The following is a 27,884-nucleotide window of genomic DNA, read 5'->3' as shown; positions in this document are numbered from 1 at the left end:
AAAGAATGGCATACATAAATACATATACAAGCAAATATGCCAGTCTCATTATTACTGATATGTAAATACCCACCATGGAAACACAACCTGAGCTTTATTTGTTATTATTGTCTAAAAAGAGAAAAGCATTAAAAAGTCAAGGAAGTGGTGTGTGGTGCCTTATTTCCTCCCCAGCCAAATTACTTCTCCCTGAAATATGCATGATAAAAATGTTCATTTTCCTTGACTCACATTTTGGAGCACAACTTGGTTCTGTTTCCACTGTAAGAACAGTCTTACAGATTTAACATCCATACTTACCATATAGGCTTTTAATCCTTTGAAGATTTAAGTTCAAGGCTAGCTTAATGCACAGAGTAGCCCAAGTTACTTCAGTATGTGTTTTCTGCATGTGGAACATCAATGAAACAGAGCCCTTGTTTTCACAGTCATTATTTTTAAGTAACCATTGCTTTCTGTTTTGACAAAACTACTTTTTACTATAGCTGCAGTTCCCTGAATACCAGTATTTTTATCCAAATGTATTTGTAGCCTTGATGTGGCTTCTTAATACAAGTAAATTGAATTTAAATACAATACCATTCCAGCTAAGAATCTTTGGGGAATTTCTGGCACATGGGCCAGGGGACCTGTGACCTCTGCATAGGCCAGGGACTTTTTCCCAGGCAGCCCATGGCTCCACCAAGCTTCCCCTCAAAAGCCCGCTGTCGTCCTCTTCTCCCCTGTGATAACTCTACATTCTTTCAGCATCTCATCCCACCCTGCAGCGCTCCACACCATGCTGTCCCATCTGCTGCCTAAGTTTCATGTCATTCTGTGCTGTAGCCCCTTTGCCCTCTATTGCTCACCTTCCCCTTCTCTTGCCTGGCTGAAACAGAAGAGGAGCTCGGTGTGGAGCACCACTGGGTGACTTGGTGGCTTTGCACAGGGATGACACGCTGCTTTGGATCTGCAAGTGAGGCTGAAGGACCTGCACGTGCAGAGCACTGCTAAGGCTGGGTGAGGAGAAAGCACTGCACGACAGAGAGGTAGTTAATGAACAGCTTAGAAAAAGTATTTAGAAGTCTCACTAGACCCTCAGTAAAGACAAAAATGTTCAGACTCCTCCATGAGTAAATTTCAGCCCCAGGCATGTCCAACTGTATGGGTATTTCTTACAGGTGTTCCACAAAAAGCATCTGTCAGCTCCTGTGGCAGCTTCAATAATGCAAAGGGCTGCACAGTTAGGATCCCAACAGTATTGAATTCTTTTACTTCACACTGTTCCCTGGCATTTGTCAATTGAAAAGCTTTTAGCTTAGTTTATTTCAGAGCAAACATTTCCCTTTGTGCCCCCAAACATGTTACTTCTTGGATCTGAAGGGCCAGAGATACTGCAGAGCAGAAGGCTGTAATCACAGCACCAGGAGGAGAGGAGCCAGCCTCAGGCATCCCTGTGCACCCACTGTTAGCGTGAAATGCTTTCCACCTGCCAGGTGAAGCACTTGATTCCTCACCTTACAGAATCAAGACTTAAACTTTGAAGGATGCAAGTTTGATGCCCAGCTATGACAAGGACAGTTTTTGCTACAACATGTAGAGCCCAAGCGTCCTGAAACCAGTAAAGGAGCATCTCTGGTACTAGCAAACAGAACTGCTGAGGAGCCTTTGGTTTGCTGTGTTTTTCTAAGATGTAGAATGGGAAAAAAAATGCTTTCCCTACTTAGACTTCCTCTACTAACCTTTATACTTAAGGTTCTCCAGAAGTAGTGGGTTTTCTAAATTATAAAGGAATAAGCTGCCTGTATTGATGATTGTGCATATAGTAAGTTACTTTGAATACAACAAAAGCTTATGTAATGTGAGCCTTAAATACTCTGACCCCACCAAATAATGGGGCATGATTTCACCAGGTGGTGGAAACAACAGCAATCCGTTGTCTTACAGGAGCTAAACTCGTTTCCTCAACTAAGAATCAATTCCACTGACCTTCAGCTCTTACATCACTAAACACTTTGTATGCATTTGCTTCTCTGTAATATGAGTTGTATTTTCTTGGCTTTTGAAAGTAACAAAGAAGCAGAGAGAATAAGGTCTTTTAAACACCTTTTTCACATGTTCACATGCTGCCTTTAATCACATTTGCAGGAAGATGTCAGCCTTTCAAGTACAGTTCTAAGGATGTCAGTGGTGCCGTGAGATCAGGTCTCTGTCCTGCCAGAGGCCAAGTGACTGTCTTAGCCTATCACAATACTTAATCAGGAAATTATTTTTATTATGGAATCTACTTTCTTTGGCTTTTCTGCTTTAGGCTCTTCAGACATACCAGACTGATCCCGCCATGAGAAAGATGCTAACTCAGCTGTATTTCTATATCATGCCTGTATTTAATGTGGATGGATATCATTTTAGCTGGACAAATGTAAGTAGTATCAGTAGTATTACTCAAAAAACTGTTCAGACAGGAAAGATCAAATGGTTGTTACATCATTCAAACATGAATTTATGTATAATCTGGTCCATCACTTTGTGGCATGCAAAACGGAAGTTAATTACTGCAGTTAAAAAATAATACTGAATATGTTTACCAGGGTTGGTTTGTTATGTGTACAAATAGATTTTTGCCAAAATGTAGTAATACTGCTGTTTCTATTTTATAACTTATGTTAGGATCGATTTTGGAGAAAAACAAGATCAAAGAACACAAGGTTTCCCTGTCACGGTGTTGATGCTAATCGCAACTGGAAAGTGAAATGGTGTGGTAAGTCCAACAGACTAAGTAGGTTAGGTCACATCCATTGTGAAGTGTTCTCTTTTCCATGGTTAAAGTTGAAGCTACTTTCCCATAAAGCCACAAGCCAAGGCTCAAATCTTTCTTATAGTTTCTAAAAAAACAGAAGTCCTGAACTTTGGAAAAACACATCTCATCACAAGTAAAAAGTCATGGTGAGTGTGGCAAAAGTAAAAAAACACGTATACAGCTATTCTGTATTTCTGCAATCATGTAAATAGTTTGAAGCACAGCATTAAGCCTGGCCCATCACATTTCATAATTTACCTGACTACAGCTTTAGGAAATATTTCAAACTTCATTTTATTTAATTCATCAATTCTCTGAAATGGCTTTAGCTTAGAAAATGTCAGACTTGCTTTGTTGGCCTCACAGAGAATGTCTGAGAATATTTTAAGGCTATTATTATTAGTGATTTAATAAAGAAAGAAGGTGCTTCTAAATGCATGGAGATCCAGTTTTAAACTCCCAGCACTTCAGTAAATACTTCCATAAAAATTTACCTCAGTTTTGCATAGAGAATGCAGCAGTAATGAAATACTAGCAGAAGATTTGGAATGGGTCCACTGAAGGAGAAATGGTATTATATTAAATCTTACAGTAAGTCATACAGGAGTAAGCATCCGTACAAGTTCTGGTGCAGCAGAAAATAATAGCACTCTGTTGTGAAATACAGCAATATATAACTGGTTCTTCTGCTGGCCTGCCTTCCCGTCTTGAGCAACTTCCTTCACCTCTGTGTACAGCTGTTTTCTCCTCCAGCATTCCTTATTTACATTATAAACTTGTAAAGACAGAAACTGTGTTTGCATAGTGCTAGTGCAACGGCCCTCCCTTCAGCCTGTCCCTCTTCCACTGGAACTCTCTAGATGTTTCAAGCACTGTACAGTCTGTCTTGCAGCGACTGGATTCTTTAAGTAGATTTTTGAGAACTGTGAGGATAAAAGTGAGTGCAAATAATCTGCCTGGGGAGATTACAAATGAGGTGAGAGTGAACAGAAGCATGCATTCAATACAGTATGGACCTGTGAAATACGCTTCCAATTTTTTTCGACTCTACTTGCAGTAAGAAGGGAGCTGAAACAGAGGCAGTTACAGAAAGCCTGTGTTAGCTGAGAATCCCTCCACTACAGAAGACAGTCCCATGGCTGCTATCACGACCTTTAAGGCAATTTTATGCTGCAAAAATAATGTAAAAATGAACCAAAAAGTCCTGCATCACAGTTACCATCTTTTACTTAAGTGCGTAAGTCACAACTGCAGGTATTTGCGGGACATACATTTACTGTTCAGAAGATAGATAGCCACCGGCATAGTTGGAATGAACTGTTTTCTGACAAAGTCTTCAGAGCCATATTATAGGTACCTATAAGTGCAACATTAATACTCACACAGTGCATTTTCTTTCTGTGCCTAATTGATCTTTCTTGGGTTCAAATCACTCTGCCTCTCCCTCTTCCTGCTCCCTAGCCACTGTGTTAAAGCATACTTTTTACTCAGTCCTGAAAATATTTGCTTAGTTTTCAGTAAAAAACCCATTTTTTCTGGGCTGAGTGAAACTATAACATGACACATACGCATTGCGTGTTGTAGTCCACTACTTGTTGCATTTCTGCCCTCCACTGAACGTGAAAGACAGGTCCCCACCCCGAGTTTAAAAAATAAAAATTCCTTCAAAGTTGCTCATCATCCCACCAAGCACATGCTCTGCTTCCCTCACAGGACCCCAAACTCTGTCTGATTCTCTATTTTGCAAGAGAATAAAGACCTCTTTCATGAACTGGGCTGACTGGTGCTCAGAAGATCCTCACCCAGCACCCTATGTTCTCATTAATCTGACACTAAATGAGGCAGAGAAGAATCTGGATCATATCACACTTTGAGGCTTGATAATCATGGGGTGTTTAACATTTAATACTGCATATGCTTTTAAAAACCTTTTAATTCAGTTCCATTGCACTTGCAGTTTGCAGACAGGCTTGAACTTCACTGTGGGGCTTCCAGGCAGGTGAGTTGTGGCAGAATCCAGCCCCAGCAAAGCCACTGAATGCTAGCTGCAGTGAGCTATTTGGTAAAGATAACACAGCATCCCTTCTGCTTTCCTCTTCCCTTCTGGTGTAGGACTTTGATGTAAGCTTTATGATGTTGCTTCTGTATTCTCTAGGGACCAAGAAAAGGGCCATATCACTGGTTGTGGTAGATTTTACTCTGCAGCACCCTGTACCCAAAATAGTGCACAGAAATTGCACACAGACCCAGGCGAATACTGACAGCAAGATCTCTAAGTAGAAATGCTCCTTGCGGTATATACATATGTGCAATAACTAGCACAATGGTTTAATGTTCATTAAATAAATAGCAATTTTAAAGCCAATAATGAGGTACTTACTTAGAACTAAATTATGTCATAGGGCAAATCCAGTTAAAGGGGTTGCATCCAAAGCCCCCAAGAGAGCAGCAGTGGGAGTTAAAATTTCCAGTGCATCCCATTTTCCAGTGCACCCCATTGCTCACTGAGGACAGTACCCCATACTGGCAGAAGAAGTGGCTGCAAGGAATTTTGAGAGTCATGCTTCAGCTCATCCATCCTCCCAGTCTTTCTTCCATACCAAAGCATTGGTTTTATCAGTCTCTGCACACATTTCTGTTGTACATTTGATCTCATGGTAGATGTTGGAGGATATTTGTCCTCTCCTGGTATGCTATCAGGTACAAAAATAAGGCAGCATGGTAACATTTTATGCAATTGTGTTTTCTTCTCATGACCGTAACTCAGAAATTTCACAGGAGTTGATACGTACTGTATCATTTTTTTCTTTCTTGTGTTACTTCAAAAGAACTTCCAGTAGGAAAATTGAGGCTATCCTTACATTACCCAAGGCCACCAAACCCTCTCTTTTTACTACCAGCCAGCTTCACTTAAGGAAAGGCATTAACTACAGCTGGGATTGCAAACGGCTCACGATAGAAGGCTGGACAGTTTAGAGAGTTTTTTCCTTCACTGAAAGTCACTAAACTGAGTCATATTTTACCATTGAATTATGTTACCATTCATTAGCTTGTAGGATTCTGCCATTCATTAACTGTCATGTCCGTTTTCATGATTCAGTATACTACACTGCTACAGGAGATGAAGTATCCATAAAAAAAAGCAAAGGCGCCAGAGGCTCTGTTAAATAGCTCTCCTTTAGCTATATTATCTGACAAGACATCAAGGCAGAGTGCTCTTGGGATTTGGATGACTTGGTGGCCATCTGTTCTGCAGGGAGGAGACCATCTGCCCTCTATGTAACCTTTCCATATCCACTGCAATCTAAGCACTAATACCTTTTGAAATCCCCACCTGTGGCCATTGAATGGTAGCCTCAATTTTCATATTACAAATGAAGCTGCAGCATGAAATTCTTCCACTTTTAAATTTTTTTCACATTAGGTTGATTGCATAACCCTGGTTTAGTTCATAATATTATGCCTTCTCACACACTGCTCTTTTCTTATTATTTGAAGATGGCAGTACTTACTATACAAAGGAAAGCTAATGAAACACTGCTTCTGTAAGTCCCCAATGACACCAGGGAATGTCACAACAAAACTATTATTATTCTGTGGGTCAGCGTAAAACATGTGGCATTTTGAAATCCCAGTGGATAAAAGAGCAGAGTGGATTTGCATAAATATTGTTCTTTTAGGCCCAGGCCTTAAGCTGTAAATGAGATGGTGGCTTGATGAGATCCAAAATTGCTAGATGATAAAGGAGCCACTGCCACATCTTTTCTGAGTTTCATCTTTCAGTACCTCATGGGATGTTACAAGCAGGCTACACTTCAGCAGCTTACTGCCACCTGAGCAGGTTGACATGATGAAAGATATCCTCGCAACTGAACCCCTGCCCCAAACTTGAAGAAAAATTAAGCCCTGTGCAAACTGAGATGATTTGTACTTTAGTTAATTGAGCAATCATCCCATGTGGCTTGTCATTTTTTTCCTGGAAGGTTTGCAAGAGTAAAAATAGGCAGTAGTCAGGAACTATTCTCATGTTTTAAACCAGACTCTTAAGATAATCATAGAATCATTTAGGTTGGAAAAGACCTTTAAGATCATCGAGTCCTACTGTAACCCAACACCACCATGCCCACTAAACCAGTAATGCCTGGTGAGGTTATCTACCTACCATTGTAACCACCTCTGTAGTAGCAAGTATGTTAAACTGCTCTTAAAGGCTAGATTTGTCTTGGCGGTGACGAGTGAAAGAGGTATAGCTCTCTGATTTCAAATTGACCAGTTGAGACCCTTCAATCGTTTTAATACTGGAATGTTATCATAAAATGTGCAACTCGTATGGAAAGCCAGGGAAGAAAATACAGTAAAGTCAGGCTCTTCTTTTTCTGTTGGGTTAAAAATATGTCCTCTGGGGAGAACTGCATGTAGTTGGCCAATTGGCAGCTTGGTGAGTCTACTAGATGAACAAGCAGATTGCTGTACTGAGGTCCCACTGGCTTATGCCCATCAGTCACAAGAAAGCAATTTGTTTATTGCTTTTCACACTTTTGCACACAGGCCCACGCAGGCTGAGCCAGAAGTTGACCCTTGGAAATTCTCTGTGCTCGTTCACCATCGACTTTCTCTTTCAATCTCTAGATGAAGGTGCTTCATTTCACCCCTGCGATGACACCTACTGTGGTCCCTTTCCTGAGTCTGAGCCTGAAGTAAAGGCAGTTGCTCATTTTCTCCGCAAACATCGGAAACAAATAAAAGCCTATTTGTCCTTCCATGCATATGCACAGATGCTGCTGTACCCTTACTCTTACAAATATGCAACTATTCCAAACTTCAGCTGTGTGGTAAGTACATTAAAATTTGGGAAAACTTCTTCCCTACATAATATTTTTTGGTACATTTTGTTTTGAGAGAAGACTTGTTTCTTCAATACTTTGCACATATTTAATATTGAGTGGTATTTATTCTGGATCTGCTTGGAATCGCATTTCTGGTTATATAACCTTCACTCAAAGTGAGTCAGTGGCAGTTTGATTAAAATGGTATAGTGCCTTCCATCCATCAGTCCCTTTAAATTACTTTATAGGATAAATCCCTGGGTTCTAATTATAGTTATTATCATTTTATTTAATTAACTGTAATGGGAATTATGTAGTTAAGTCCTTGGGCATCTAGCTGAAATTCTGTCCCCTTCATGCTCAGAACTTAAACACTAGGAGCACAAAGAAGATCATCCTCAATGTTATGAACAAAATAAAATTGAAATGGTTTATCTTTATCAATTAGAGGAGAAATCTTGTAGATTTCACCAAAAGTAAAGCTTCGATTGCTTTATGTATCATCCTGCTCAGACATAGTGTTCTTAATACTTTAATACAAGCAGTTAATTAACATCAGTGGCTTTTGTCTATTAGAAGAATAAATTAATAAGATGACTTTTTTTGATGCAAGCCTATCAATTTACAGATATGTACATTTCACGTATTCCCTGTTCATCCAAATGCAGAAGAACTATCCCCTCTGCTCACAGTCTGAGGTCTGTTTTTAGCCAGTCTCCTGTACATAAAACCCTCCCTATGGTTTATTCTCTTAGGGAAACATGGCTAAGCTTTACTTTGCTCCTGTTCACAGACACATATTATACCAACCAGTGGCAAGCCTGTTTCTTTTGCCCTTAGTCCCCAGGAAACTTACATTGTCCATATATCTCCCATTTTGGCCTTGAAATTTGCAGTGACTTTTAACTTACCAGTTTAAGCTAGTTCACTTCAAAGGAGCTTAACTGCACCTTAGATTTATGCTGTGCAGAATAAATGATGTTGTCAGTCCCTGGAGCTTTGCCGAAGTTTCACAAGCTGCCCTCCCAGGAGGCTGAGCAGCCAGCACTCCACAAACTAAACTCTCTTTGTGGGTTTATTTCTGTTAAGACACTTAATTCAGCAGCTACTAAAAATTCTCCTGTCTGATGTCATTCCTGGGAAACAGAGCAAATTAGAAGCTAACTAAGCAGCCAGAGGAGCTGAAAACATGAGTCTTGTAGGGACTGACCACCCAGCCCTGCACTGACTGTGAATAAATCCATGAATCTTCTTTTTATTCTACCTTCTCCACCCTCTTTTGGGAAGCAGCAAAGAGAAAGAAGCTCCCCAAGTGAATTGGTGGCTATTACTTACCAAAAAACAAAGACTGGGAATTTAAAACCAACAGGATCTCATTCCTTTGAAGGCCAGCAGGTGCAAGAATATTTTTTGAAGAACAGACAACACAGCAGAAGGTAAAGACGTGATGTTAGGAAGAATCAGCATCTCCTCTGCAAGCAGATGATTACTGGGTATCTGATGAAAATACCCAGAATAACGTAAGGCAATAGCAGACGCTGTGTCAGGAAATTCAATGTAAGGAAAAGGAGTCTCTAACTTGAGAGTTTTCACACTTACCAGTGAATCTTCAGTACATGTTGTTCTTGCTGCTCAAGGGCGATTTCTGTTCTGAGACGGGGAGTAACTGCCCCTCAGCACACACACTCTGTCTTTCCATCCACAGCTTTTAGACCAAAGGAAACCAGTTTTTGATGTGTAGTAGTTGTTTCCCAGGTTTGTGAGACCTTGCATCAGGCTTTTCATCAGAGGGAGTAGAGCACAGACCTAAAGGGACAAAGACAGACACTGTTTTAGACAACAGCCCTGGACAAATGGAAGCCAAATCCCAGTTCTAAATATTTTGCTAGTATTTGGACTCTATACTTCTTTTTATTGCAGTGGGTCAAAAAGAACAGGGAGGTTAGCATAAGAAACTGAAGTAATTTCCTGTTATTTAGAAAACTCATTATGGGGATCACAGATAAAATGAATGGAATACTGTTGCTTATTTATTTGTGTGTTTTAATATTTGCCTACAGCCAAAGGCTCCATCACCTGGTGCCTCCTAAATGAATAGTCTTTAATATTTGAAGTGTTGAAAATGGTGACTGAGGCTGAGGTTTCAGATTCTGCAGTTCTTTCGGAAATTACAGTGAGCTGGAAAGTGGCAGATCTCTGCTTCCTGCTGCTGATGGAACAAGCTTTGTTGGTCTCCACGAACTGTGTACCGTGGACAACTGTAGGACTCCACACACCTAGTAGATAAATAACATTTGGTGCTAACAGGGGTCCACAATTAATCCTGAGCACAAGAAAGGATGTTTCTGTCTGGGTCGTATCATTCTAGTGAGCTGTCAGTTACCACTTTGATTAGTGTTCAGTTATTCAGAGTTGCTTTGAAACTGGATTTGTGTACTGATCACAACATGCATATTCTGTTCTAATTTAGGCACAACTCTCTTATTAACAGCCTCCTGAAACCTGTTCTTTTAAGATACTTAAAATGAAAGTGCGCTTTTAGATTGAAAAAAAAGAGCAGAAACATTCATCCATCTCCAGACTTTAAATTCCACCTACTTTTCATCCCCTTTCTTCCTATACAGTCATTTGCCTTAGTGTTTGTAGTGAGTTTATATGGCATGACTGAGTTTGTGCATGTCTTTGTAAAAATCTGGTAATTTTATGTGAAGCTTTCTCCTTGAGTGTGTTCAAAGACTGGTTGCCTGGATTTATTCAGGATCCAACCTGTGCAGTATGATGCTGTTGAGAACTGTCTCCTTCTTTGGGCACATAACTCCAACAGTGAAAGAAAGCAGCACGCCTCAAGGCTAAGAGCATCGCGTTCACAGCGCCCAGGAACGCCTGCCTACGTGGTGGATGTGGACTTGGGTCACTCCAGCTCTGGCCTCCAAAAGGTTGCTGCCTCTGCACAGAACCCAGTACTGTTGTGCTGGTTTTAAACAGGCATTGCCAAACTATTTCTTCAGAAGAATTTCAACAGGGCTTGCTTCTGTTGTCTCATTGCTGTACAACGCGCAAGTCATGCACAGGGAGTCATCTCCTCTGTGGCTGTTCTCCTTTCCATCACACGTTTACCAGGACATTGCTCTCCACCCATCTCAGCTCCCTCAGCTGAGCCCTGCTTCTCACTCCCTTGGCGTCAGGCCTGTTGTCAGGCTGTCCCAGCTCCGCACCACAGCCCTGCGACGGTAGGCACGGCTGCTCGCCAAATTTCTGTCGAGCAACTGAGCCTGGTACTTGGGGCTTCAGTGCAGGCACCGGACAACAGCCCCAGGCTGCAGCTGGAGCTTCCCACTCCCTGGAGCCCTGCAAGGCCCCACTGCCACCGCCATGGCCTTCCGTTGCCACCCCGCCACCCTCACGGTGTCCAACAACTCTGACCCCATCATGGGTCTTGTGTGTCATGACTCACAGAAGTTGAGGCATCTGTAAGAGGAGGAAGAGTCCCAAGTGACAGCCCTTCCCCCTTCCTCGGACCTCCTCCCACCTCCTCATCTTTGGTGTTAGGGTGAGTCAGAGGTTACCCCTCACACTGGCTGGCGACCACGTCCCAAGCCAGCAGAAGTTCCCTGCAGCATTGACTTCAGCAGTCCCTGCCTCCATGCACCCTCTCATGGAAGTGGCAAGAGGAAGAGAAGGGGCAAGCTGAAAATGTCAGTCTCCAGCACTGTCATCCCTGTGCTGAGAAACAGACAAAAAATCTAGTTCTGCCTAATAGATTTTTATAATGGCATAAAAAAGTGCTCTTTCATTGCTAGGAGCAGTTCTCAGCATAAAATAAACTCTCCAAAGCCCTACTTGCTGGCCACTAAGTGAAAATAAACTTTTTTTTTTTTTTTTTCTGGAATGACGTTTTAAAGCAATTTTCTCTGGCTTCTCTACTTGGGCAGACAAAGACCCTCAGCAGGAATGCCTGCACAGGTCAGACCAAGGCTTAAGCCAGAATCCCAATTCCTGACAATGGCAAAAAAGTGGAAGGTTAGGGAAAATGTATGAAGGGAAAGGCAAGTATAGAGTAATCCCTCCCCAGTGCATTCATCTAGTGCCTCATGAATAACAAGGTATGGACTAAGTTCATGAAGACTTGCATAAACTGAAACCTACATCTCTTCAGTTCATAGAAATAAAACAACCATAGCAGCTTTACCCAGTGGTTCACAGTCCAGCAGTTTCTAGCTCCAAAGATGTTCATTTCCTGCTCTCTACAGGGAGATGGCTCTGTGTTTTCCTAGATATTCCCGGCCTTCACTGTACATTCTCCAGGATCCTTTTCTGTGGGATTATAATATTCCTTTCTCTTTTGAATACGTGCATCCCGTCTCTGTGTTCAGATGCACTATCCACGTGTGACCCTCAGAACTTGCCATGGGCCAGGCCTTCTGCACCCAGTTTCACAGGATGCCATGAACCTCCTAAACAGACTGCATCCATATGGGTGTTGAAATGTAGGTGCTGATTTTCCCCATACAGTACTGAAATCACATTTCTGCAATAGTGGAAAGAGTTCTCCAAGCCTATATCATCTGGCCCTGGAGAAAGTTAGACCAGCAGTGAACATTCACCTGTCCGTCAGAGATTCAGGAGTGAAATTTGCCTCCTTCCTTCTTCCCACTCTGCTCACTGAACCACTATGGAGTGTCACCAAGAGATCATTTCTCCTTCACAAGCCCAGCAGAGATGAGGTTTAGTGGACTGGGAAATGCATCCACAGGTACTGGCAGAAAATGCATGCATGGCTTTTAAACTGCATAAAAAAGATATTATCTCATCTCATGGTCTCACATGTTGCCTAAATTTGTTGTGTCACTAAATTGGTATATATACCTATAATTACAAATACTTAATGGCTGATCACAGTGCAGTGAGCTTCTTTATGCCATGAAAATACCAAGCCAAGTTTTTCAGGGAATTAGGGAATTGCTGTCAATAAAAATAAATAATGCATTTGTCCTTTAAAATAAATTTAAATTAGCTGCCACGGACTCATGGAACACAGTATTACGCTGGAAGTCAATGATCCATAGCTCAGGTTCCAATCACATTACAGTATTTAATTCAAAGTCTAATTTAGATATTTGTTTTTCTTCCCCCCACAGGAATCAGCAGCCTATAATGCTGTTAACGCTCTTCAGTCAGCCTATGGTATAAGATACAGATATGGTCCTGCATCTAGCACTTTGTGTAAGTTTTCCTCTGGCACAGGTTTGTGACTTTGACCTACCTATAGTGAGGAAATTACCCTTATTATAACAAAGAAAGCAAACAGTGTTTAAAGTGAACTTTGTTCCAGGTGTGGATGGCGAGGAAGGCGGAAGATGAAGTATTGTGACTGATTCAGTCAGTTGATTGAAGTAAGATTAACTCAATGCAATAAAAGAGATTAAAATGCAATGCATTTGAGAGGCAAAAGCCAGCAAATAACATGTTCAGAACTTATAAAAACAGATTTAAAAAAAAAAAAGAAAGATAAACCAAGATCTTAAAAAGCATATCTTTATCAGGCACTTTAAATGCACTAGTAAGTTATAAAATATTTGGGAGGAAATAATTCAAACTACGTTTCGTTTTTCACCATTAGTTTGCATCTCCTTCTTTGCAATTGTGGACATCACCTAAAATTTAGGGTGATGTCTTTAAAAGCTAGGTTTCAAATGTCTCTGTGTCTAGATGATGATAAATGATAGCAACAGTATCTTTATTTGGACATCTTCCATTTTTCAGAGAGAAATTTCAAATGCATTTTTCCCTATAACAAAATATCTTTAAAATATGCCTTTTAAATAGGGAACAACATTTGTCAGGCAAGCTCTCCACGTAGACAGGTATAAGAAAAAGAAGTTCAATAGTTTTCAATGAGACACTTTTTTTTTACTGAAACTATGAGGCCTGAATGCTCTTGGTAATGATAACAGACATTGAAAAAGTGAGAAGCTTAACTTAATAGCAAGAATTTTCACAAGTAACCTCCTGCATCTCCTCTGCTGTTGCTCTGTTTTGGCTAGAGCTCCACTTTATTGTGGGCCTCCATCTCACAGCACAGTCGTCATCTTGTGCTCATTACAGTGCAGTCACTCACTATGTCAAAGGAAGAGCAGTGTAAGTTAATGCCAAGAGTCGCACAGAAGACAGCAGGCCACATGAGAGATGGATCTTTATATAAATATAAGTGTCTTGGGTAATCAGCATATGGAGATAACGAAAGCATAAGAAGCACACTTCCTCGGGAAGGTTTGTTAATATTAGACACCACCTATGCAAATGCTCTCATGCTGTAAGGAAATGGTGAGAAAACAAGACAGAAATGAAGAGAAAAAAATTTTAAAAGCACTTTGAAAAGGAGAATGTAGATTACTTTATCAATTTTCTCCCTTCTCCCTGCAAAGGAATTGCCTAAAAAACCCAAGTTAAACCCAGGAGCGTGCAGAGCCCCAGTCCAGCTGAGAGATCTTTGTGGAAGCAAAGCTTTAGACTGCACTCACCTGGGGACAAGAACAGTTTGAAGTTTTATTCTAAATGTTCTCTTTTATTAGTTTTGCTTTACACAAAAAAAGTCAGCTATTGATTTTTTTTTTCCTGTGAAAATCAAGGGTCTAATTTATATTGTGCTGAGCACCTTTCACCATGCCCTTCTCTGAAGGGTGTTCAGGATCAGGGCAAGCAACAGCTGGAGTTGCAAGTATATTCATTGAGGCCTGGAGACAAAATGCCACAAGAACCCTCTGGTGCTTTCAACGTGACCTGCATTTAACATTTTTTTAAATTTTCTCTGAATTCCCTCTCTCAGATGTGAGTTCTGGTAGCTCTATGGACTGGGCCTACAAAAATGGCATCCCCTACGCATTTGCGTTCGAGCTGCGTGACACCGGCCATTTTGGATTTTTACTTCCCGAGACGCTGATCAAACCAACCTGCACAGAGACCATGCTTGCAGTTAAAAATATAACTCTTCATCTGCTGAAGAAATGTCATTGAGAGCTATTTCTAGGAGCTGGAAGTGAGCGCTTTACTCCCAGTGCTGATGCCTTTCAGTGTATTCAGTTGCCATTCTAAGCTTGGCCACTTCAAAATTATAGACACTAATGAGAAATATGGTATTGTTTCTGCCAGATTTACATGGTGGGAAATGGAAAACATAATTTAATATCTGCTCTACAAAAGTCCATAAAGTTGATATACTGACTTAGTTACCAGTTTGGTGTAAAATAGTCTGTTCTTTTTGCAATAAAGCTTTGATACTACAACTTCAGTGGGGCAGGTCCAGGTCCTCATACAGGTGCCTGAAATAAAACTCAACTTCCAGACAGTCCCTGGCCTTACTCCTTTCCCTAACAGTAAGGCTTCCCTTAGTGGGGTCTCTCAAACCAAGGGATAAACTTTACATTCATGTATATGTACTCTGTGATCCAACCCAGGCCCATGTCTATAGCACTAAATGTTGCAGCTGGCCATGCTGCAAGTGGCAACGTGGCTTCCTTCTGCACGTATACATACACAAGTATATGCATTTTTGTGATTTTTTTTTTTTTTCATGTAATGCAATAATTTGACCCAAGGTTTCCTTAACTGTTCGGAGAAACCTATTTTCAAATATATAAATTGGGGTGGACTCAAAATCAACATATTGCCTTTGAAAATGTAACTTTCCTAGAGATGTGTAAGAATTATAATGAAATATTATTGAGATATACAATACTCTGCTTTATGGAGAGACAAAGCAACTTGCCATGGTTTGGAACTTGGAAGCCGGCAGTTAGCTGGTGCATCTGGGTTCTGCTGCAGTCAGTGTCTGCCCATTGCCACCAGCCAAGGATCTAGCCTTAAACTGTAACTAACTGATGTTAACTGATGTTTTATTTATCGGTATTCTTGCAGTGAATTCTGTAGCTCTATGGCTATGTGGCTGTTCTTCTTGGAAGTTGTACTATTTGCATGTTTTAAAGGAATTAATAATAGATTCTTAAATGAGCCGGATGTGAAAGCAGAAGCTTTGCAGCTGAAATACAGTGAATAAGCACCATGTTTGAAAGAATAATAATGAAAGCACAGAGAATATAACAACTTGTTGAGGGTTTTTTTTACTTTTAAAATACTATTTTTTTGATCTTATAATATCTGCAAAAGCATATATTTTACTTTATTAATTTTTACTTTAATCTTATGCCATAACATGTTAAATAAAACATTTGTTAATAAAATCATCAAAGGCTTTTGAAGTATTCTTCATATTTCATTTAAGTATTAAAGCTTTAGTTCAAGGATGTGACAATTTTACCTATCTGTAAAACATTACTGACACCAAGGATGCGATATTTTAAAAAACCTACATCCTCTCTAAGAAAGTACATGAACTTAGCAAATGGACAACCTTTATGAGACTACGGAGCACTGTATTTAATTAAGAATATCCTTGTCTTCAGAACTGCAAAAGGCAATCAGTGAGCAAAGATGACAGAACTGCATTCTATTTGTTTAACATTTTGTTAATAAAAAGTATTTATTTTAAATAAGGTTTCTGAAAGCTTGTTCAGATTTGATTAGTTCAGACTTGTTTGAGTAATGCAAGTTTCTATTCTGGTTTAATAAAAATCTAGGGGACAGAAGCTCTCATCCACTAGTCATTTCCAATTGCTTATGACAATAATCATTAAATATTTTGAAGACAGCAATAACTGTCTTTTGCTATGCACAGATTCTTGACCAACGGTCTCAATAGTGGTGTAAATATTAGCACCAATTGTTGTGAGTTATTCTCGATTTAGGTGACAAGATTGAACTACTGCAAGGACATTAAGAGACTGAAGTGAAGGACAGAAGGCATGAGAGATGCCTATCAGCATGAGGCAAATTTACATCTGGATTTCTACAGTACAAACTTTTTCAAGTATGGTCCAGGAGAAACCAGATTCAGATGTGACGGTTTGATTCCTGCTCGTAGTCCAACAGTTTGTCACATGAAACATTTCAGCTTTATCTTCATACCATCACATCTCCACTGGCACTGGAAAGTAATTGAACTCTTGGAGCAAGAAAGGGGAAAAAAAAAACCAAACCAACCCTCTTTTAGTTACCAAAAGGACCTAAAATTGTAGATCTAGTTCACCTTCTCAGATGGGAATAATTGCAAGTATTCTGACATGTATCTAAGAAGCTTTGACATTTAAAAGTACTTGATATCAAAACCAGTCCATGCATAAAGCTACATCCTGGTATCTGGACGGACTCAGCTTGAATACTATGTATTATGCGCAACTGAAAACTCTGAGCTGAGTTTTGAAGACCCATGCAGGGTAATTTAGTGCCCCATAGCTGAATAGAAGTGTAAATAGTCTCTGAGCCCTTTAATTTCAGGGTCACTAAAGCTTATCAGAAAGACAGTCACTAGAAAAGAACAAACCCTATTTCCTGAATTAAGAATTTGTAAGACAATTTATCAGCAAGAGTGATTCTAAATAGAGCAGTTTACCCTAAGGAAAGAACTACTGGAAATCAGCTATTTGGATATGGAACAACTGCTGTTGTGACTTACAAATGTTACTTCTCTGAACAGCTCTTTTTTATCTCCATAATTGCTTAATTCTCATTCCTTTGTACTTCTCTTCAGAAGTCTTTATTCCCTACAGGACAACAGAATCGATAACTGGTTTTGAGAAAAGTTAATTTATTTTGTGATCGTAGGTATAGTTTATCATTCAACACAATAAAAATTATGTGAACAGCAAAACACTGGTTATTAACCCAGCAGTCAAAATCATGTATATAATGATTATATAAAATCCAGGAGTTACACTTCCATTTGTTATTGATAGAATAATTATAACCACTTCTGTAACTTGGAAAAAGGGCTGTTCTTTTTTTTTGTAACTTTTATTATTTATAAACAAAATCCTGAGATTAATTAACGTGAAGGAAACAGGTCTATGCCTCTTCAAGTCACCCTTCCCAACAACAAAACAATTATCCCAAATTGCCTTGAATCATCAGTCATAAATTGATAAAAAATCGGCCTTTAGAGGTCAAAAAAGATACTGAGTTTGGTTGCAAACCTTGAAGAAAGAGCAAAGCTGATGGGTGAAGCTCCCTGTGTGTTTTTCAGAAGTTGCTTCAAAAAGGCTAATGTGTTTTGTCACTCAGGTAACAAGCCTACGGAAAAATGCAATACTTTTCTTAAATTTATGAAATTTGAATAGAAAGAGTCCAAATGACCTTGAATGCCAACATACATTTACTTCGAAACATGCAGTGCCAGTCCGCTTGTCTATAACAAACTGCAGCGTGCAGATTGTGCTGCCTAGTTGAGGACTGCGCAAAATAACTGTTTATTGAAAAGACTGCATCTAATTCTTAAGGTTGGGAAGAAAGCATTACATTTCCTACCAAAAATAAGTTACTATTCAATTATTCTAGTTTATTCCTGTTAAACAATATCTTCCCTTTTTATGTTTACATTCAATTTAATGGTACCACTCGAAGAAGAAGATTCTCGGTAGCATGGGTAGAGTAATAAGTATTTCTGTAAGCCCTTTGACCTTTCCGTTGCCTCTGCAAAACTACTATATCATTTCCATAGTTCACTGTTATATAGCAGTCACATTCATTGTTAAAAAATGCTAGTCTCACACATAACGACTTCATGGTTTTGACTTCTCTGCCTAAAAGCCAAATGTTAACCATTTTCATGTAGTTCTTAAGTGATGGTAAAACACCAGAATAGTATCTCAGACGTGTAGAAATACAACTACCCCTTTGCTGTACAAAACAGGACAGGAGAACAGAAATTCAAATAAATTACAGAGAGACTTTTAAAATATAAACCCCGTGACATTAGCTATACTTCTTTAAAAACATTTTAAAATTCTCACCACACAAAATACCTTTTCTGAGTTGTAAATTTAGAAGTCTTCTGTCCACAGAAAGCATAGGCCATTTGGCATGCTTAATGTACACCTGATTCTCACACTCATTTGGGATAAAAAATTAAGGTCGAAACAGCTGGAATTACTTCCTCCTTCACTGTGTAGGAGGAAAGCTGGGTGCGGAGAGAGCTGCCTTCTGGCTGACTACATCGATAGGCTTTCAAGCCCTATCAGCCTTACAAAGTCAGTAGTGATGCTGTTGGCGGGTCTGTCTTGGAGGAAGGTGAACAACTCCAGAGTGGCTTTCACAGTCCTCGGGTGAACGTGCTTGTCACCCTAAGTGCGATGCACTGGTTGAGCAGTTTGTCAGAAATTCACAGCCTTAGGCTGCACGTGGTGTCAAAAGGGCCTGCCTTAACAACGTCTTCTGTTAATACCTGCAAATTTGGAATAACTAGAGTCACTCCAGAGCAGTGAGCTAACACATACTTCTCTTTAGCAAATGGTGTTTGGGGCATGGACGTTTAGAATAGACAAATCTTTTGCCCCTGAATGCTTGTCCTTGCCTGACAGGCAGGAGCGGTCAACTAGAAAATCTCGGCTCTCTCCGCTTGCAGATCTGTTCGAGCCCTCTCCTGAGAGACCAAGTCAAGCACAGCAGGGCTTGCCCTTGGATTTAGACATCAGGGAATGCACTCATAAATAATAGATTCAAATGTTAATTAAAAAAATCTGCCACTGTCCCCAGCCATGCAGAAAGTGCACTTTGCCTGCGACAAAGAAAATCCATCCATTGCCATAAAGACATGGGGTAATGTATTTCATCCGTCCTGCCTGCTCTTAGTGTCCAGCCACCTTAGCACTGCTCGGTGTTATTGAAGAAGACATGCGGCAGAATAGCCATAACAATAAAGTATTTTAATCTACCCTCAGGTCTGTAGGAGGACACACTTTATCTCAAGTAATAGATAACTGCTTCTGAAATAAATATTGTGGTATGACTGCGAGCAGGTGTTTCAGTCTTCCGTGCTGACTACTATGTGCCAGGCTATTCCTCTGCATACCAGGATGGCTCGATGCTGGGAGGGCTGTCTCTTTTTTAACCAAATAATGAATTCTTTTTTTTTTTTAATGAATTCTGAGCAGAATATCAAGTTAGGTCTGAAGATATATACATACCAAAAAGTATGAGAAAGTTTCATTTTATAACAGAATTTTCAATTTCTTGAAAATAATGCATCTGTATAATCACAGCCAGAGTTTTCAGGTGGCTTATTTTTTTCAGCATGCCATAAATGAAAAAAAGAGTATAGCAGCCTGAAAAGCTGAGCAGAAATGACTGATCTACTTACTGTTTCATTTCCCTTGTTTCATTTGACTTTGTTTCTAGATTGAGAAAGTCTGGGTTGATTGATTGGGCTGAATTGAAGGAGTGCAGTCAAAAAGCTGAGTGTAAAGGGTTCCTCTGTGCTTAATGAGCTAGAAATAGTTACTTTAAAAAAAAAAAAAAAAGCAACTTGGTATATTTTAAGTTCCTTTTACAGACTAATTGCTTTACTCTGAATTAAATTATCACAGTCAGAGAGCTTAGTACGGTTTGGCAAGATGTATTCTTATTTTCCTGTGAGCCAGCCAGTTTTCTAAGGGTTAAATAAGTGAAACACCTGCTAGTGTGGTAGGAGAACCAGAGCTGCTCTTTGGCCTTGTTAGCACAGGATCTGTCAAAAAGACAAAACGTACTTGAGCCTTCTCTAACAGGATAAATTTGCTGTATCATGCTGCATGCGTCTCCATTCCTCTTCCTCCATTTCAAAAAGAGAAGTGGATACTGTCTGTCAGTGATGACTTCAGGCTATAAGAGCGCCTAACTTTTGGTACTAAATTTAAATCATGAACCTGTTAAAATGTGTGAACTTCCCCACATACCTACGCAGATCCATTCACACACAAACAAGATGTCTGTCTGCACAATGTGTACTGTGTGATGGTTTACGTAATGGTGTAGCTGCAATTCTTGGCAACCACAGGGCTGCTGATAGCAGGCAGCATGTGTTCGGCATCTCTCCTCTGCCTGCTGTAAGCACATGCAAGTTCAGCTCATTTGGCCAGTTCCCTAAAAGCCCCCAACACTATTTTCACTGGTGCAACACAAGAAGTTCTCCTCCTGCGGTTCCTGCAGCGTATTTCTGTGGGTTTTCTGCTACTACCGTTAACACACCACCTACAAGCTCAGACACGGGCCAAGCCCTTTGTGTGTTGCACCATAAAGAGCTAAGAGGCCGGGGTTGTGTTATTGCGAATGCTTAGGCTGTAAGAAGGTGTTAGCTCCCTCAACTCCCAATGCGGCCTGCATCCCAGAAAGCCGTCATTACCTCGTGGGTTATGAAGAAGGCCCTATACCATTGCCCATAGTGATCAAAGGTGTGTCTAAGGCTGTTCCTGCAACGTCTGGAAACACTAAGGAGAGCGCTGGAGAGCCCATACCAGCTGCCACCAGGATTTTTTGGACTGCTTCAGCCCATGAACAATTCTTCCATATACGAGCCACTTGAAGGAATACATTTCTTATGAATTTTAAAGATTTTCTATTAAAGCTGTTGTGGTTATTTTAATGAGGTTTCTTTTCTGAGAAATGAGGTCTCTTTTCTGAGACGCTGAGGTAGAAATAATCTGAAGTTGCTGTCATGCTGAAGGCTGTTTAGGGAGTCAGTGGATGCAGTCCACTACCTGTCAAACACACACCTACCAACACTGCGGATAATAAGTGCAACCTTCAGGAGATGTCTCAGCAGACACTTCGCAGCAAACATTTCTGAAGAGCGGGCTACTCTTCAGAGAGCAGTTTTGATGCAGACTGGCTAATGAATGTTGGGAAGCTCATCTACAACTCTCTCCTCTTGAGCGGAGAGTAGGAACATCACATTTCCGTAGCTGTCAGGAGTGCACTTTTCAAAAAAACATTAAAAGTCTGTATCAGAGTTTTAACGGAGAAAGGAAGGCCCCTGCTCATTTCACGCTCCTCTGCACGGCACCAGGGGAAGGGCTCCTTCGCTCGTGTGCCTGGCTGCAGATCTGCTGGCACGCAGCCCATCAGAAACAGCACTATGTAAAATTGCTGGAATCACCATCCTGGTTTTTGCTTCTGTCACTTTGACAATCTTAAACAATCCATCATCAGCCTGAATATATGCAATAACTCTCCCCCATTTAGGTGTCTATTGAAGGACACACAAAAAGCTGATTTCTTAAAAATTCCTTTTTGTATTCAGTGTTTTCCATTCTGCTGAAAACTAACAGTTTGTATGTACAGGGGGGAAAAATAATCCCAGAAGACAATTTATGAAAAGTTTTATCCAAAACCATAGGAAATACAGTATGTATCATCTTCATACTCTAATTCTGAATGCACAGACCAAAGGTGGAACATTTGGAACATGTTTTCAGTTTTCACTCGCTATCAGGATGTCATGGTTTAACCCCAGCCAGCAACTAAGCACCAAGCAGCTGCTTACTCACTGCCCCCCCCCCCAGTGGGATGGGAGCAAGAATCAGAAGGAAAAAGGTAAAACTCATGGGTTGAGATAAAGAGAGTTTAATAGGACAGAAAGAATAAAATAACAATGGTAATAATAACAATAATAAAATGACAATAATAATAGTAAAAGAATTGGATTATACAAAACAAATGATGCACAATGCAATCGCTCAACACTTGCTGAGTGATGCCCAGTTAGTTCCTGAGAAGTGATCTCCCCCCCCCCGCCAACTTCCCCCAGTTTACATACTGGACATGATGTCACATGGTATGGAATACCCTTCTGGCCAGTTTGGGTCAGGTGCCCTGAATGTGTCCCCTGCCAACTTCTTGTGCCCCTCCAGCCTTCTTGCTGGGTGGGCATCAGAAGCTGAAAAAATCCTTGACTCAGTCTAAACACTGCTTAGCAACAACTGAAAACATCAGTGTGTTATCAACATTCTTCTCATACTAAATCCAAAACATAACACTATACCAGCTACTAGAAAGAAAATTAACTCTATCCCAGCCAAAACCAGGACACAGGACTAAAAACAGAGGCAAAGGACAGAAGTCTAACATGGAGTAGAGGACAAAGTCCAAAATAAATAGCAAGACCGTAGGTCCCAAGAGCAGCAGAGATTACTTGGACTAGTGTAAAAAAGGCATTTTTATTTTTAACCAGGAAAAAAATCACTGAAGCACCAATACTTCAGAAAGATGAAAGGAAAAAATGTTGAATAATGTTAACGTGCTGAATAATTAGAGGACTGCTGGGTCAGATGGCCTACTGGGAGAGCACATGGCTATCTGTGACTACACAAACAGTTGGAAGAACAAAAGTTAGAAAAAAACAAGCAGAGACTAATCATTTTAGATTGAATGACACTCTGTGAGAAGTATAAAAATATCTTCATCCCGAGTAAGTAAACAGATACTGCTGGGATTATTTCTAAAATTAACAAGCAGAGAAGACCAAAGGGACACTAAAATCAGGAGAATCACTTCTCTGTTCACCTGATGGTTTCAGAGCCCACAATCAAGCTTCTCTTACCTAAAAAATTACCTGCCTTTGGAATACTCCCATGGGGGCAATGTTAATTCATATTCAGGAACCCTGTGACATAATTAATTTTTAGTGTACATGGATATTAGCAAAGAGATAAAGGTATCTAGCAATTCTCACTACCTTCTCTGGCAATTACAGTGTTCCCCACTCCATGCAAGTTGGCACTTTACCTCCACCTCTCCAGCTCTACATGTGGATAAAGCCTAACACAGCAAAAACGGATGGGTATCTGCTGTGTGGAACAGCAGAGCAGTGGATTCCATACAGAGGTAGCAGAAATCGTTTGCATTATATTTGGGGCGTATGTCCAGAAGGGAACGTGTATAAGTGTAAATCTGCTGCAAGATACTGGAGACCAAAAGGTAAAGAGGGTTAAGGTTAGCTTCCTTTATGGAAAGCCTCACTTGTCATAAAATTCATCAAGATATTGATCCCATTGTATGGTAGAAGTGCATTTCTTCTACTTTTCATTAGACATCCATAATGCCACGCAATGATGATTTTTTTTCTCTATTCTTCTGCATTGCAATGCATTTCATAAGTGCACAGCTTTTAAAGAATAGACTGATACCATAGCTGAAAAGGATAAAGTTGCAGTACCACCAATATATGGTATGAAATTAAAGGCATGCCATAAATTCCAAGCAAAAAGCAGTACTGGAACCCAGGAGATGAGACTTACATGGAAATGTTTCCAAGGAAGGCTCTCCTAGGCTTCACTAAATCTTCACAATGTGTATCTATTTAAACCATACTTTATGCTAAAATTCACTGTACCGAATCAAGGCCTCAATGAAAGGGAATACTATTGGATATGTATCATTTTACTTGCCATTCAGTGTGGGAAATTATTTTAACACAGCCAGAATCAGTCTATTTGCCTAGTATATATCTTTTAAAACAAGGAACAATAAATAAATAATAATCTTTGAACTCTTGCAAATTTCTTTGTTATACAAAAGAGTATTACTTATCAAGGCTGTCATGGTTTAACACCAGTCAGCAACTAAGCACCACGCAGCTGCTCACTCACCTCCTCCCCACCCAGTGGGATGAGGGAGAGAATTGGGAAAAGAAAGTAAAACTCATGGGTTGAGATAGGAACAGTTTAATAGAACAGAAAAGAAGAAACTAATAATGATAATGATAACAATAATGAAATGACAATAGTAATAATAAAAGGATTGGAATATACAAGTGATGCACAATGCCGACTGACGCCCAGTTAGTTCCCAAGCAGCAATCACCACCCTGGCCAACTCCCCCCAGTTTATATACTAAACATGACGTCACATGGTATGGAATACCCCTTTGGCCAGTTTGGGTTAGCTGCCCTGGCTCTGTCCTGTGCCAACTTCTTGGCCGGGCATGAGAAGCTGAAAAATCCTTGACTTAGTGTAAACACTGCTTAGCAGCAACTGAAAACATCAGTGTGTTATCAACATTATTCTCATACCTAACCCAAAACATAACACTATACCAGCTACTGTGAAGACAATTAACTCTATCCCAGCCAGAACCAGGCTCACACACATTAATCACAAATCTCTCTGTGCTTTGCCTTAGGTGTTCCCTGACAATTCTATATACCACTGTGATAAAGATCCAAATCTTTAACAGCCCATTCACTATTATTCAGCATATTGATGACAACTGGCAATAATCCTACAGCCAAAAGTGTACTTGAGGTTTCTGAGATATCCCAGTAAATCCTCTCATTCTTTCATGGCTGGAAAAAACAGGCAGCCCTTTTACCTTCTGCTGGGGGATAGTAATGCAGGGTACTAAGGAAGAAGGAGGTGTTAAGAGTTACAGTCTTACTGATGCTGCCATTCACCTTCTGTTTTTTCTATATTCATCCTCTGGAGTGGCAGGCCTCAACTTTCACCTGTCTGGGAGGAGAATTTCACAGTCCTCCAGCTCCAAAGGTGGGATTTAATTCATTTTACTTCAACTATATGAAAGCTATTCATCTAAACTAAACTGACTTTGTTTCCTCTGTAGTTGGTAGAGGAAAATGAAGGATGTAAGAGGATGACAGGTCACATCTATCTTAGACTTGGTACCATCAGTACTGCATGAGTTACTCATTAGATGTTAGTCTTTTTGCATAGCAAGAGCCCAGATGACAGCTTAGACTAGGTGCCTAGCTTTTGTAACTGTTAAAATTAATGAAGATAAATTCCACCCTAGCATGAGACATGTCCTTTAACTTCCAGTAGATCAACCATGCTTACATACCAGTTCTGGCTGAATTCAGGTGCCTGAAGTTCTTTCTCTCAGGGTTGCCCATGGCACATGGGACACTCAGGGAACAAACAGCCTTCTTAAAAATAAATGTTATTTATTTTTGCTGTAAATATTTGTCTTATAGAAAATAATGTACACATAATCATTAAACTGTCTACATATATTTCTGCCATGCAACTTCAACTATAATTCAGGCAGACCTAATTTCTTCAGCCACCACAAGTGAAGCCTGGCCTCTTTCAGGTGCTGTGGACCATGAACGCTTCTCCCTTTCTGTCCCTCTCTCTCATGTCTCTATTAATCCTGCCAGTTATTTTTATTACTCCAAATTCACATTTCATTTCTTGTCCTTGTAGTTTGCTGGAGAGAGAGCCAAAGATGTAAGAGTCCCCATTAATAACAATTAGTTCTCTAACTTGGAGTTAGCTGCTTGATGCTCTTTTTTTTCTTCTTTTCTCCTGGACAGATTTTTTACAAGTTAAACAAGTGATACCGTAAAGTATACAGAAGATACCAAAGACACACAACATACCAGCAATGTAGAGTATTCGAAATCTATCATAGGGCCATTCCAAATCTGTCACCAAAAATAGCAAATTCCAGGGTTGGTGAGACCCTGTGGATTTCACTCCAGCAGCTGACTGGCTGCCAGCTGCCTGCTGAATCCATAGGAGAGTCCCTTTAAGCAGTCAGTCTCCTCTGTTAATAAACTCTTTTTCCTGCTTCTAGCAGGCATTATATGATATTTAAAGGCTACTGAGTTTAAAGTGCTCCCTGAATTTAAAGTGAAAATGTTATCTTATTTTTATAAGAATGTATAAGAACTTCATGTTTGATGCAAATGATCAATAATTGAGACTAGTAAACAAATATTCAAAGTAAGCTATAGCCTCTTCAGCCTCCCACTGCAGAAACCAATCTTGTTCTTATAAAAGCCAATACCTTTCTTAGAAAGAAAATAAGCTCTGAGCTTTTTATGAGCAAGAATAACAAAATGCAGTCATAGTTTCATGGTAGAACATTCATTAGAATTGTATGAGTGAACAAAATGCTTTCTAGTAAATGACATAGTAAAAACAACTTCAGAATTTATGCATAGAAATAGTGACTACAGATTCCTGTATTCTGCGATTTTTTAAATAAATGAATGTTTGCAATTATTGCAACAACATTTAGGTTTGCAAATACACCAGAATGTTTTAATATATTTCACACAGTGACCACATTTACCAAATGTGCACAAATACACAAAGCCTGCTTATAAGACATTGCTGTTATCTCTTCGATTTTTAAAACAGAGCACAGTCAGCTTCCACAGAGAGCTCACACCTATTTCGAAGGACACAACCTCATTTTCATATGGTACACTGTGAATTTAAAGTCCATTTGGATTTTAATCTTCTACCTTTGATCCATCACTACAATGAAAAGAAGTGAAACCATGAATTTAAACAGCCACAAACTTGGGGTCTCACATTTTGTGACATGAATGCCTCAAATTACTATTTGTAAATGATGCACAATTGTCTACCCTCCTTTACGTATTTCTCCATGGACTATTATGCCTTAAGATTAAGGAGACTATATTCTAGGTGCCATACATACTGCTGCACAAAAAAAGGCAGAAAATTCCAGTTGCCTAGGCTGAGTGTTCTGGTTTCCAAGTATCCAGATTTGGGTTGACCTCATCCATGTGACTGAGCTTACTGCCAGCACACTTTGTTTTGAAAAACTGTACCATACTGTTTCGTTCTTACATCTGTGTTGATGCCATTTGCATGCAATAATATCCCACGTATTATTTCTGTTCTAAAATGGTGACCAAAGGAAAAGCAATGTGCTGACAAGTTTAACCCAAGAAAAGTTAAGGAAGAACAAACTAATGAACAGAAATGGTTTGTCCAGTGAGCATTTTAAGGACGACACCTGTGGCTATCCAGAGGTGTGACCTCCAACCCATGCACACACAAGACCAATTCAAGCTCCGCTGCCATAACCTGCTATTAAGCAAGCTTTTATTGCAAAATGTATCTAGTCACAGTACTACCCAAGGAAGCAAGTTTGGTCCAAACACTACAAAAACACCATAAAAATTACCATTATTGATGACTTGTATCATTATGTTTCTATTATAAGGGCCCTGCATAAAGCCTCCTCTTTACAGAACCTGTGTTTAAGCAAGGGTTGCAGTACTGGTAAGCACAACTTACCTCAAATCACATTTGTCAGGAACTGAGAACAGAAGCAGTCACAAACATCAGCAATGGCTCTATGGATTCGGAGGAACTTGGCCGTGTAGAATTATCTGCTGCATGTCTCACAACCTATGATAAATGAGATTTTTACCAGCCCAACATTTGTTTGTTTGGCCTTCTCAGCTACAAATAATTGTAAATTGCACCTCGACAGTCCCACCAGTGGCACAGCAACATTTTCTGATAGCCACCATCCCTACTCCTGTATGAGGAGATCTAAAATTATAAAGCTTTTATCAAGAAGCAGCACACAGTACACACTTTCAGATATCAAAACTAAACACTCCAGGTCCGCC

General features: G+C 40.0%; 1 protein-coding gene and 1 long non-coding RNA gene across 4 annotated transcripts in view; one reads left to right on the top strand and one right to left on the bottom strand.

Annotated features, from left to right (window-relative positions):
- Positions 1-14,965, top strand: part of CPA6 (carboxypeptidase A6) — a 45,974-nt gene extending 31,009 nt beyond the window's left edge. Inside the window, exons 6-10 of the mRNA XM_049828626.1 lie at positions 2,291-2,401; positions 2,650-2,740; positions 7,409-7,611; positions 12,744-12,828; positions 14,432-14,965. Of these exons, the coding sequence (XP_049684583.1) occupies positions 2,291-2,401; positions 2,650-2,740; positions 7,409-7,611; positions 12,744-12,828; positions 14,432-14,619 (678 nt within the window). The 3' untranslated portion in view covers positions 14,620-14,965. The remainder of the gene's footprint in view (positions 1-2,290; positions 2,402-2,649; positions 2,741-7,408; positions 7,612-12,743; positions 12,829-14,431) is intronic.
- LOC126050590 (uncharacterized) overlaps positions 1-27,884 on the bottom strand; it is a 31,994-nt gene extending 4,110 nt beyond the window's left edge. Inside the window, exons 1-4 of one of the 3 annotated variants that reach the window (XR_007509601.1) lie at positions 27,544-27,884; positions 9,205-9,411; positions 8,941-9,102; positions 2,752-4,930 (exon numbers count right to left, since the gene is read on the bottom strand). This is a non-coding gene — a long non-coding RNA (uncharacterized LOC126050590). Of the gene's footprint in view, positions 1-2,751; positions 4,931-8,940; positions 9,412-27,543 lie in introns of those variants that run through there. The other 2 variants (XR_007509598.1, XR_007509599.1) reach the window with 2 other exon arrangements.

This window comes from Accipiter gentilis, chromosome 2, assembly GCF_929443795.1.
Source record: "Accipiter gentilis chromosome 2, bAccGen1.1, whole genome shotgun sequence".
NCBI lineage: Eukaryota > Metazoa > Chordata > Aves > Accipitriformes > Accipitridae > Astur > Astur gentilis.
Note: the sequence above shows the minus strand (reverse complement) of the source record. Positions and strands in the feature narration are given on the sequence as shown.